General features: G+C 41.8%; 2 protein-coding genes across 2 annotated transcripts in view; both read right to left on the reverse strand.

Annotated features, from left to right (window-relative positions):
• The window catches only part of LOC122259593 (uncharacterized), a gene marked incomplete at its 5' end in the record, with an annotated part of 82,964 nt that overhangs the window by 42,839 nt on the left and 27,625 nt on the right, over positions 1-12,500 (reverse strand). Inside the window, 2 exons of the mRNA XM_086540234.1 lie at positions 226-339; positions 1,770-4,457. Coding sequence (XP_086396360.1) covers positions 226-339; positions 1,770-4,457 — 2,802 coding nt within the window. The remainder of the gene's footprint in view (positions 1-225; positions 340-1,769; positions 4,458-12,500) is intronic.
• The window catches only part of LOC147471331 (uncharacterized), a 9,069-nt gene continuing 1,062 nt past the window's right edge, over positions 4,494-12,500 (reverse strand). The window contains exons 3-12 of the mRNA XM_086539452.1: positions 11,200-12,500; positions 10,609-10,668; positions 9,718-9,852; positions 8,839-8,988; positions 8,065-8,223; positions 7,727-7,872; positions 7,567-7,630; positions 6,241-6,263; positions 4,534-6,019; positions 4,494-4,499 (exon numbers count right to left, since the gene is read on the reverse strand). The exon at positions 11,200-12,500 is cut by the window's right edge and continues 543 nt beyond it. Of these exons, the coding sequence (XP_086395578.1) occupies positions 4,494-4,499; positions 4,534-6,019; positions 6,241-6,263; positions 7,567-7,630; positions 7,727-7,872; positions 8,065-8,223; positions 8,839-8,988; positions 9,718-9,852; positions 10,609-10,668; positions 11,200-12,500 (3,530 nt within the window). The remainder of the gene's footprint in view (positions 4,500-4,533; positions 6,020-6,240; positions 6,264-7,566; positions 7,631-7,726; positions 7,873-8,064; positions 8,224-8,838; positions 8,989-9,717; positions 9,853-10,608; positions 10,669-11,199) is intronic.

The raw sequence follows: 12,500 nt of genomic DNA on the forward strand, positions 1-12,500 counted from the left end.
ATGGAGGGCACGGGACAAAACAGACGCCCAAGACATTTATAGTGTTTGTTATTGCCAGGGAAAATTTTGATTTAAAAAGTTATAATGTGAGAAGGAAATGTAATGTACCAAAGAGAGAGAAAAACGAAGGGAGGAATCTACTGTTAAATGGATTTTTTAAACTTTATTTTTTAAATCCTGAATAATTTACTCGCAGCTATTTCACACACACACACATCTACTTACAATCGTTTTTGTTAACTCCTAAATCTTTCCACTGTCCGTCTCGGCAAGTAACAATGAAACACTGATCAGGGATGGTGTCTCCTTCCGTATAAGAAGCTCCATCGAACACACACCCTGCAAGGAGTCAAATTTTAGATACTGAACAGATCTTTAACAAATTAGTAGAGGAATGCTTTTAATGGAGTTTTGCAGGTGACCAGAGCTTAAGTAAAGAAAGATAGAAATCATGACTGAATGTTAAAAAATATGTTTGTTGCATCCATATATTTTTAAAATGACTAATTGAGATGGGTCTGAATTTAAAAATTTAATCTGTAGATCTGTATCATATCCTTAAAAGACATTATTGATTTGAAATACAGCCTAAGAATCTCTGAGACTGAAACTGGAAACGATACACTGCTGGGGCGTTTGCTCTGGTTCCTGTCATGTTTAAGGTACTTTCACTGCGAGATGGATATAGTTGCTGAATAGTTACAGCATTCTGGTATTGGTTGCATTATCAGAATTATGGTCAATTCCCGGCGAAGCATCTGTTCCGCAAATCTGGCTTATTCTTATCCTGCTTACGGTGTTTTTCCCGCGAAGATAAATAGCTAAATATACCACACGTATAGGTGTGAGAAACGCTCAAGGGTGGAGGAGGGCCAGAAAATATCTTTGTTATAAGAATATTGTCGTGAAAATTCATTCAATACTTGGTTCTATGCTTTATTTAGTTTCCAGATGATCTTTCTATGCCAGAAAGGCCATTAAAAATGTATCATAATATTTTGTCGTGAAAAAAAAAAAAAATGCGTGTATTAGCTATATGTGCGCGGATCAGGGGCAACTCCAAGCGACGATGAGGGTAAGAAAATTAGACCCGTACTTTTAGTTTTTAGGATATTACTGTAAAACTTACCCCCGTGGTGGCTGAGATTTTTATTGATTTTTTTTTTTATTTTTAATCATCGGCCCACCTCACCTGGACGATGGCTTCAAATGAAAATAAAATCAGCACGTATAAAAGCAACTCTGTTGTTGGCGTCCGTGGGTTGATTCTGGAGTGGTAGTCTAGACTAAGGTGATACTGTACTGTAGAATGGTAATTGCAAAGGTAATAGAAACTACCGCTACAATAGTATTGAGGGCATAGAAGTCATTTTATAGAATGCCATGAACACGGGTATAGTAATGGAGGTTGAGTGGTTGGGGAAGTAGAGGTTGTTATGAAGAAGGCATTAGTAAAGAAGACTTGCTTAATAGTGAATTTGGAATATATTCTGCGGTAAATGTAGATTATTTATGAAAGAGAGTTAATAACTTCGCAACGCAAGAGATGCAACTGAAGCGTATCAGTGTTATATCTTCACTGCACTGTGAAGTTATCCCTCTAGATTATTCTGAGTATCATCATATTATTTTTCTAATGAAGATAAGTTTGAATAGGACCCATCATCGAAATCATTATGATAACGATGAAGTTGATAATGGTTTCATTGGTCATCTATTAATAACATTATAAAAGAAAAATACACAAACATCCACACAGGAAAACAAACCTGTAGAAGCGTCGGTTGTAGTGAAGGGGGCAGTGTAGGTTGACAAGACATTTGTGTTTGTCAGTGAAGTAGGTTGGGCTGAAGTCGTCCCGATAGCAGTGCTGGTCAGAACTGTAGTCGTACTTGTTTCGGGAACTAAAGTCGTTGTGAAAATGGCGCTAGATTCTGGAAATGAAGTAGTAGTGGAAACTAAGGTCGTACTTCTAACGGGAACTGAAGTTGTGGAAGGTAAAGTGGCACTTGTTTCAGGAACTGAAGTCGTTGTGGGAGTAAAAGTTGTACTTGTTTTAGGAACTGAAGTTCTAGAAGCTAAAGTGGTACTTGTTTCAGGAACTGAAGTCGTGGAAGTTAAAGTGGTACTTGTTTCAGGAATTGAAGTCGTTGTGGAAAGTAAAGTGGTACTTGTTTCAGAAACTGAAGTGGTTGTACTTTCAGGAACTGAAGTCGTTGTGGAAGATAATGTGGTACTTGTTTCAGGAACTGATGTTGTAGAAGCTAATGTAGTACTTGTTTCAGGAGCTGAAGTCGTCGTGGAAGCTAAAGTGGCACTAGTTTGAGGAACTGAAGTCGTTGTAGATGGTAAAGTGGTACTTGTTTCAGGAACTGAAGTCGTTGTGGAAGGTAAAGTCGTACTTGTTTCAGGAGCTGAAGTTGTGGAATCTAAAGTGATACTTGTTTCAGGACCTGAGGACGTGGTGGAAGCTATGGTGGCTGTACTTTCAGGTACTGAAGTCGTTGTGAACGATAAATTGGTACTTGTTTCAGGAACTGAAGTGGAGGCATAAATGGAACTTGTTTCAGGACCTGAAGTCGTTGTGGATGGTAAAGTGGTACTTATTTCAGGACTTGAAGTCGTTGTGGATGGTAAAGTGGTACTTGTTTCAAGAACTGAAGTTATTGTGGAAGCTAATGCAGTACTTGTTTCAGGAACTGAACTCGTTGTGGATTTGAAAGTGGTACTTGTTTCAGGAACTGAAGTCGTCGTGGAAGGTAAAGTAGTACTTGTTTCAGGAACTGAAGTCGTTGTGGAAGCTAATGTGGTACTTGTTTCAGGAACTGAAGTCGTTGTGGAAGCTAAAGTGGTACTTGTTTCAGGAACTGAAGTCGTTGTGGAAGCTAATGTGGTACTTGTTTCAGGAACTGAAGTCGTTGTGGAAGCTAAAGTGGTACTTGTTTCAGGAACTGAAGTCGTTGTGGAAGCTAATGTGGTACTTGTTTCAGGAACTGAAGTCGTCGTAGAAGGTAAAGTGGTACTTGTTTCAGGAACTGAAGTCGTTATTGCTGCTACGGTAGTAGTAGTTTCAATAACTGGAGTAGTAGTTGAAACTAAAGTGGTACTTGTTTCAGGAGCTGAAGTCATTGTGGAAGTAAAAGTGGTCGTAGTTTCAGGAACTGAAGTCGTTGTGGAGGGTAATGTGGTACTTGTTTCAGGAGCAGAAGTCGTTGCGGAAGGTAAAGTGGTACTTGATACAGGAGCTGAAGTCGTCGTAGAAAGTAAAGTGGTACTTGTTTTAAGAGCTGAATTCGTTGTGGAAGCAAATGCGGTACTCGTTTCAGGAACGAAAGACGTGGAAACTAAGGTCGTAGTAGTTGCAGTAACTGAAGACGTTGTTGAAGCTGAAGTGGTACTTGTTTCATGAACTGAAGTCGTTGTGGGTGCTGAAGTGGTACTCGTTTCAGGAACTGTTGTAGAAGCCAAGGTGGTAATTGTTTCAGGAGCTGAAGTTGTTGTGGAAAGTAAAGTGGTACTCGTTTCAGGAGCTGAAGTCGTTTTGGAAGCTAAAGTGGTACTTGTTTCAGGAAGTGAGGTCGTCGGGGAAACTAAAGTGGTACTCGTTTCAGGAACTGAAGTTGTTGTGGAAGCTGAGGTGGTACTTGTTTCAGGAACTGAAGTCGTTGTGGGTTGTAAAGTGGTACTTGTTTCAGGAATTGAAGTCGTTGTGAAAGCTAAAGTGGTACTTGTATCCGTTGCTGAAGTCATTGTAGATGGTAAAGTGGTACTTGTTTCAGGAACTGAAGTTGTGGAGGCTAAAGTGGTACTTGTTTCAGGAACTGATGTCGTTGTGGAAGCGAAAGTGGTTGTTGTTTCAGGAACATAAGTCGTTGTTGAAACAAAAGTGGTACTTTTTTCAGGAACTGAAGCCGTTGTGGAAGTAAAAGTGGTAGTTGTTTCAGGAACTGAAGTCGTTGTAAATGCTGAAGTGGTACTTGTCCCAGGAACTGAAATCGTCGTGGAAGCAAAAGTGGTCCTTATTTCAGGAACTGAAGTTGTAGTAGAAGCTAATGTCGTAGTAGCTTCTGGAACTGAAGTCGTTGTTGAAGCTAAAGTCGTAGTAGCTTCAGAAACTGAAGTTATTGAAGTTGAAGTTGTACTAGTTTCCGGAATTGAAGTCGTTGATGGTAAATTGGTACTAGTTTCAAGAACTGAAGTCGTTGTTGATGTTAAAATGGTTGTAGTTTCAGGAACCGAAGTCGTAGATGCTAAAGTGCTAGTTATCGTACTTATTTCAGGAACTGAAGTCGTTGTGGATGGTAAAGTGGTAGTAGTTTCAGGAAATGAAGTTATAGTAGTGGTTATAGTTTCAGGTGCCAAAGACGTTGTCGGAGCCAAGGTAGTACTTGTTTCAGGAATTGAAGTTGTTGTAACTGAAGCAGTACTTGGTATGGGAGCCAACGTTGTTGTGGTACCTGCAACAGTAAAGGATTCGGTTACATAAGTAGATATCATATCTGAAGTAGTAGAGGTGGTAAAGTTAGTACTTACTTCACGAACTGAAATACTAGTAATAGATGAATCTATGATAATGGTACCTCCTTCAGTTGTTGTTGATGGATAACGGGTTGTAGTGGGAGCTGCTGATGTTGTTGATAGGAATGGGGTTATAGTGATAGCTGCTTCGGTAGTTGTTGATGATAATGGGGTTGTAGTGGTATCTGGTTGAGTAGTTGATGATGAGAATGGGGTTGTAGTCGTAACTGGTTCAGTTGCTGTTGAAAATAATCGGGTTGTAGTAGTACCTGCATCTGTAGCTGTAGATGGGAATGGGGTTGTAGTGGTATCTTTTTCTGTGGTTGTTGATGGGAACTGGGTTGTAGCAGTAGTTGCTTCTGTAGTTGTTGATGGTAATAGGGTTGTAGTGGTAACTGTTTCTGTGGTTGTTGATGGCAATGGGGCTGTAGTGGAAGCTGCTGCTGTAGTTGTTGATGGGAGTTGGGTTGTAGTGGTAGTTGCCTCTGTAGTTGTTGATGGGAATGGGGTTGTAGTGGTAACTGTTTCTGTGGTTGTTGATGGGAGTTGGGTTGTAGTGGTAGTTGCCTCTGTAGTTGTTGATGGGAATGTGGTTGTAGTGGTAGCAGCATCTGTTGATGTTGATAGGAATGGGGTTGTAGTTGTAACTACATCTATAGTTGTTGATGGGAGTGAAATTGTAGTGGTAGCTGCTTCAGTAGTTGATGTGAACTGGGATGGAGTGGTAGCTGCTTCTGTGGTTGTTGATGGGAATGGGGTTGTAATGGTAGCTGTTGATGGGACTAATGTTGTAGTGGTAATCTCTTCTGTTGTTGATGATAGGACTAATGTTGCAGTTGTATCTCCTTCTGAAGTTATTGATGGGACTATTGTTGTAGTGGTAGCCTCTCCTCTTGTTGATGGGATTAATGTTGTAGTGGTAGCTGCTTCTGATGTTGATGGGACTAATGTTGCAGTGGTACCTGCTTCGTTTGTTGTTGATGAGACCAATGATGTAGTGGTATCTGCATCTGTTGTTGATAGACTTAATGTCATAGTGGTATCTGATTCTGTAGTTGTTGATGGGACTACTGCTGTAGTGGTAACTGCTTCTGTTGTTGATAGGACTGATGTTGAAGTTGCAACCTCTCCTATTGTTGTTGATGGGACTAATGTTGTAGTGGTAGCTGCTTCTGTTGTTGTTGATGGGACTAATGTTGTAGTGGCAGCTGCTTCTGTTGTTGATGGGACTAATGTTGTAGTGGTAGCTGCTTCTGCTGTTGATGGGACTAAAGTTGTAGTGGTAGCTGCTTCTGTTGTTGATAATGGGACTGATGTTGTAGTGGCAGCTGCTTCTGTTGTTGTTGATTGGACTAATGTTGTAGTGGTAGCTACTTCTGTTGTTGTTGATGGGACTAATGTTGTAGTGGTAGCTGCTTTTGTTGTTGTTGATGGGACTATTATTGTAGTGGTAACTGCTTCTGTTGTTGATAGGACTGATGTTGAAGTTGCAACCTCTCCTCTTGTTGTTGATGGGACTAATGTTGTAGTGGTAGCTGCTTCTGTTGTTGTTGATGGGACTAATGTTGTAGTGGCAGCTGCTTCTGTTGTTGATGGGACTAATGTTGTAGTGGTAGCTGCTTCTGTTGTTGATGGGACTAAAATTGTAGTGGTAGCTACTTCTGTTGTTGTTGATGGGACTAATGTTGTAGTGGCAGCTGCTTCTGTTGTTGATAATGGGACTGATGTTGTAGTGGCAGCTGCTTCTGTTGTTGTTGATGGGACTAATGTTGTAGTGGTAGCTACTTCTGTTGTTGTTGATGGGACTAATGTTGTAGTGGTAGCTGCTTTTGTTGTTGTTGATGGGACTATTGTTGTAGTGGTACCTGCTTCTGTTGTTGATGGGACTAGTGTTGTACTGGTAGCTGCTTCGGTTGTTGTTGATGGGACTAATGTTGTAGTGGTAGCTGCTTCTGTTGTTGTTGGTGGGACTATTGTTGTAGTGGCAACTGCTTCTGTTGTTGTTGATGGGAATAATGTTGTAGTGGCAGCTGCTTCTGTTGTTGTTGATGGGACTGATGTTGTAGTGGTAGCTGCTTCTGTTGTTGATGGGACTAATGTTGTTGTGGCAGTTTCTTCTGTTGTTGTTGATGGGACTAATGTTGTAGTAGTATCTGTTTCTGTTGTTGATGGGACTAATGTTGTAGTGGTACCTGCTTTTGTTGTTGTTGATGGGACTATTGTTGTAGTGGTACCTGCTTCTGTTGTTGATGGGACTAGTGTTGTAGTGGTAGCTGCTTCTGTTGTTGTTGATGGGACGAATGTTGTAGTGGTAGCTGCTTCTGTTGTTGATGGGACTAATGTTGTAGTGGTAGCTGCTTCTGTTGTTGTTGATGGGACTAATGTTGTAGTGGTAGCTGCTTCTGTTGTTGATGGGACTAGTGTTGTAGTGGTAGCTGCTTCTGTTGTTGTTGATGGGACTAATGTTGTAGTGGTAGCTGCTTCTGTTGTTGTTGATGGGACTAATGTTGTAGTGGTAGCTGCTTCTGTTGTTGTTGATGGGACTAATGTTGTAGTGGCAGCTGCTTCTGTTGTTGTTGGTGGGACTATTGTTGTAGTGGCAACTGCTTCTGTTGTTGTTGATGGGAATAATGTTGTAGTGGCAGCTGCATATGTTGTTGTTGATGGGACTGATGTTGTAGTGGTAGCTGCTTCTGTTGTTGATGGGACTAATGTTGTAGTGGTAGCTGCTTCTGTTGTTGTTGATGGGACTAATGTTGTAGTGGCAGCTGCTTCTGTTGTTGTTGGTGGGACTAATGTTGTAGTGACAGATGCTGTTTCTGTTGTTGATGGGACTAATGTTGTAGTAGCAGTTTCTTCTGTTGTTGTTGATGGGACTAATGTTGTAGTGGCAGCTGCTTCTGTTGTTGGTGGGGCTAATGTTGTAGTGGTAGATCCTTCTGTTGTTGTTGATGGGACTAATGTTGTAGTGGCAGTTTCTTCTGTTGTTGTTGATGGGACTAATGTTGTAGTGGCAGCTGCTTCTGTTGTTGATGGGACTAATGTTGTAGTGGTAGCTGCTTCTGTTGTTGTTGATGGGACTGATGTTGTAGTGGTAGCTGCTTCTGTTGTTGTTGATGGGACTAATGTTGTAGTGGCAGCTGCTTCTGTTGTTGTTGATGGGAATGATGTAGTGGTAGCTGCTTCTGTTGTTGTTGATGGGAATAATGTTGTAGTGGCAGCTGCATATGTTGTTGTTGATGGGACTGATGTTGTAGTGGTAGCTGCTTCTGTTGTTGTTGATGGGACTAATGTTGTAGTGGTAGCTGCTTCTGTTGTTGTTGATGGGACTAATGTTGTAGTGGTAGCTGCTTCTGTTGTTGTTGATGGGACTAATGTTGTAGTGGCAGCTGCTTCTGTTGTTGTTGATGGGACTAATGTTGTAGTGGCAGCTGCTTCTGTTGTTGTTGATGGGACTGATGTTGTAGTGGTAGCTGCTTCTGTTGTTGATGGGACTAATGTTGTAGTGGTAGCTGCTTCTGTTGTTGTTGGTGGGACTGATGTTGTAGTGGTAGCTGCTTCTGTTGTTGTTGGTGCGACTGATGTTGTAGTGGTAGCTGCTTCTGTTGTTGTTGATGGGACTAATGTTGTAGTGGTAGCTGCTTCTGTTGTTGTTGATGGGACTGATGTTGTAGTGGTAGCTGCTTCTGTTGTTGATGGGACTAATGTTGTAGTGGCAGCTGCTTCTGTTGTTGTTGGTGGGACTGATGTAGTGGTAGCTGCTTCTGTTGTTGATGGGACTAATGTTGTAGTGGCAACTGCTTCTGTTGTTGTTGATGGGACTAATGTTGTAGTGGCAGCTGCTTCTGTTGTTGTTGATGGGACTAATGTTGTAGTGGTAGCTGCTTCTGTTGTTGTTGATGGGACTGATGTTGTAGTGGTAGCTGCTTCTGTTGTTGATGGGACTAAAATTGTAGTGGTAGCTGCTTCTGTTGTTGATGGGACTAGTGTTGTAGTGGTAGCTGCTTCTGTTGTTGTTGATGGGACTAATGTTGTAGTGGTAGCTGCTTCTGTTGTTGATAATTTATCTAATGTTGTAGTGGCAGTTTCTTCTGTTGTTGATGGGACTAATGTTGTAGTAGCAGTTTCTTCTGTTGTTGATGGGACTAATGTTGTAGTGGCAACTGCTTCTGTTGTTGTTGACTGGACTGTTGTTGTAGTGGTAGCTGCTTCTGTTGTTGTTGGTGCGACTGATGTTGTAGTGGCAGCTGCTTCTGTTGTTGTTGATGGGACTAATGTTGTAGTGGCAGCTGCTTCTGTTGTTGTTGACTGGACTGTTGTTGTAGTGGTAGCTGCTTCGGTTGTTGTTGATGGGACTAAAGTTGTAGTGGCAGTTTCTTCTGTTGTTGATGGGACTAATGTTGTAGTAGCAGTTTCTTCTGTTGTTGTTTGGACTAATGTTGTAGTGGCAACTGCTTCTGTTGTTGTTGACTGGACTGTTGTTGTAGTGGTAGCTGCTTCTGTTGTTGTTGGTGCGACTGATGTTGTAGTGGCAGCTGCTTCTGTTGTTGTTGATGGGACTAATGTTGTAGTGGCAGCTGCTTCTGTTGTTGTTGACTGGACTGTTGTTGTAGTGGTAGCTGCTTCGGTTGTTGATAATGGGACTAATGTTGTAGTGGCAACTGCTTCTGTTGTTGATGGGACTGATGTTGTAGTGGTAGCTGCTTCTGTTGTTGTTGATGGGACTAATGTTGTAGCGGTAGCTGCTTCTGTTGTTGATGGGACTAGTGTTGTAGTGGCAACTGCTTCTGTTGTTGTTGATGGGACTAGTGTTGTAGTGGTAGCTGCTTCTGTTGTTGTTGATGGGACTAATGTTGTAGTGGTAGCTGCTTCTGTTGTTGTTGATGGGACTGATGTTGTAGTGGTAGCTGCTTCTGTTGTTGATGGGACTGATGTTGTAGTGGTAGCTGCTTCTGTTGTTGTTGATGGGACTAATGTTGTAGTGGCAGCTGCTTCTGTTGTTGATAGGATTAATGTTGTAGTGGTAGCTGTTTCTGTTGTTGTTGATGGGACTAATTTTGTAGTGGTAGTTGCCTCTTTTGTTGTTGATGGGACTAATGTTGTAGTAGTAGCTGCTTCTGTTGTTGTTGATGGGACTAATGTTGTAGTGGTAGCTGCTTCTGTTGTTGTTGATGGGACTAATGTTGTAGTGGTAGCTGCTTCTGTTGTTGTTGATGGGACTAATGTTGTAGTGGTAGCTGCTTCTGTTGTTGATAATTTATCTAATGTTGTAGTGGTAGCTGCTTCTGTTGTTGATGGGACTAGTGTTGTAGTGGTAGCTGCTTCTGTTGTTGTTGATGGGACTAATGTTGTAGTGGTAGCTGCTTCTGTTGTTGTTGATGGGACTAATGTTGTAGTGGTAGCTGCTTCTGTTGTTGATGGGACTAATGTTGTAGTGGTAGCTGCTTCTGTTGTTGTTGGTGGGACTATTGTTGTAGTGGCAACTGCTTCTGTTGTTGTTGATGGGACTAATGTTGTAGTGGTAGCTGCTTCTGTTGTTGATGGGACTAAAATTGTAGTGGTAGCTGCTTCTGTTGTTGATGGGACTAAAATTGTAGTGGTAGCTGCTTCTGTTGTTGATGGGACTAAAATTGTAGTGGTAGCTGCTTCTGTTGTTGTTGATGGGACTAATGTTGTAGTGGTACCTGCTTCTGTTGTTGATGGGGCTAGTGTTGTAGTGGTAGCTGCTTCTGTTGTTGTTGATGGGACTAATGTTGTAGTGGCAGCTGCATCTGTTGTTGTTGATGGGACTGATGTTGTAGTGGTAGCTGCTTCTGTTGTTGTTGGTGGGACTATTGTTGTAGTGGCAACTGCTTCTGTTGTTGATGGGACTAGTGTTGTAGTGGTAGCTGCTTCTGTTGTTGTTGATGGGACTAATGTTGTAGTGGTAGCTGCTTCTGTTGTTGTTGATGGGACTAATGTTGTAGTGGTAGCTGCTTCTGTTGTTGTTGGTGGGACTATTGTTGTAGTGGCAACTGCTTCTGTTGTTGTTGATGGGACTGATGTTGTAGTGGTAGCTGCTTCTGTTGTTGTTGGTGCGACTGATGTTGTAGTGGTAGCTGCTTCTGTTGTTGTTGATGGGACTAATGTTGTAGTGGTAGCTGCTTCTGTTGTTGATGGGACTAATGTTGTAGTGGCAGCTGCTTCTGTAGTTGTTGATTGAATTATTGTTGTAGTGGTAGCTGCTTCTGTAGTTGTTGATGGGATTATTGTTGTAGTGGTAGCTGCTTCTGTAGTTGTTGATGGGATTATTGTTGTAGTGGTAGCTGCTTCTGTAGTTGTTGATGGGATTATTGTTGTAGTTGTAGCTGCTTCTGTAGTTGTTGATGGGATTATTGTTGTAGTGGCAGCATCTTCTGTTGTTGTTGATGGGACTGATGTTGTAGTGACAGCTGCTTCTGTTGTTGATGGGACTAATGTTGTAGTGGCAGCTGCTTCTGTTGTTGTTGATGGGACTAATGTTGTAGTGGCAGCTGCTTCTGTTGTTGTTGATGGGACTGATGTTGTAGTGACAGCTGCTTCTGTTGTTGATGGGACTAATGTTGTAGTGGCAGCTGCTTCTGTTGTTGTTGATGGGACTAATGTTGTAGTGGTAGCTACTTCTGGTGTTGTTGATGGGACTAATGTTGTAGTGGTAGCTACTTCTGGTGTTGTTGATGGGACTAGTGTTGTAGTGGTAACTGCTTCTGTAGTTGTTGATTGGATTATTGTTGTAGTGGTAGCTGCTTCTGTTGTTGTTGATGGGATTATTTTTGTAGTGGTATCTACTTCTGTCGTTGTTGATTGGACTAATGTGGTAGTGGTAGGTGCCTCCGTTGTTGTTGATGGGACTAAAGATGAAGTGCTAGCTTCTTGTGTGTTTGTCGAAGGGAATTGTGTCGTAGAGATAGATGCTGCAGTGGTTCTCGGTGATGTAGTAGTAGCTGAAAAAGTAGATGTTGATATGAACGGGAATGTTGTTTCTGAAATTGTTGATAATGGAAGATGGGTTGTAGATGGAGCCTCTTTAGTAGATGATGATGGGGTCGTAGTAGTACCTGCTTCTCTAGATGTTGACAAGAAAGAGGTTGTATTTGTAGTGGCTTCTGTTTTTGTTGAAGGGAATGGGGTTCTAGTGGTAGTTGCATGTGTACTTGTTGATTGGAATAAGGTTGTTGTGGTACCTGCATATGTAGTAGTTAAAGGGAATGGGGTTATAGTGGTAGCTGCTTCTGGAGTTGGTAATGGGGCTAATGTTGTAGTGGTAGCTATATCTGGAGTTGATGATGGGACTAATTTTGTAGTGCTAGCTGCATCTATAGTTGTTGAAAGGAATGAGGTTGTAGTGGTAGCTACTTCTGTAGTTGTTGATGGGACTAATGTTGTACTGATAGTTGCTTCTGTTATTGTTGATGGGACTAATATTGTTGTGATTGCTGTTTCTGTAGTTGTTGATGAGAATGTGGTTGTAGTGGTAGCTGCACCTTTAGTTGTTGAAAGGAATGGGGTTGCAGTGACAGTTGGTTGGGTTGTTGTTGATGGGAATGGGGTTGTAACAGTAGCTCTTCCTGTAGATGTTGATGTGACTAGAGTTGTAGTGGTAACTACTTCTGTTGTTGATGGGACTAATGTTGTAGTGGTAGCCTCTTCTGTTTTTGTTGATGGGACTAATGTAGTGGTAGCTGTTTCTGTAGTTGTTGATGGGATTAGTACTGTAGTGGTAGCTGCATCTGTAGTTGTTGAAGGGAATGGGGTTGTAGTGGTAGTTGCATCTGTAGTTGATGATGGGAATGGGGTTGTAGTGGCAGTTGCTTCTATAGTTGTTGATGGGAATGGGGTGGTAGTGGTAGCTACTTCTATAGTTGTTGAAGGGAATGGGGTTGTAGTGGTAGCTACTTCTATAGTTGTTGAAGGGAATGGGGTTGTAGTGGTAGTTGCATCTGTAGTTGTTGAAGGGAATGGGG

Source organism: Penaeus japonicus, unplaced genomic scaffold (genome assembly GCF_977035675.1).
Source record: "Penaeus japonicus unplaced genomic scaffold, GWHDUDI00000001_assembly GWHDUDI00000009, whole genome shotgun sequence".
Lineage (NCBI taxonomy): Eukaryota > Metazoa > Arthropoda > Malacostraca > Decapoda > Penaeidae > Penaeus > Penaeus japonicus.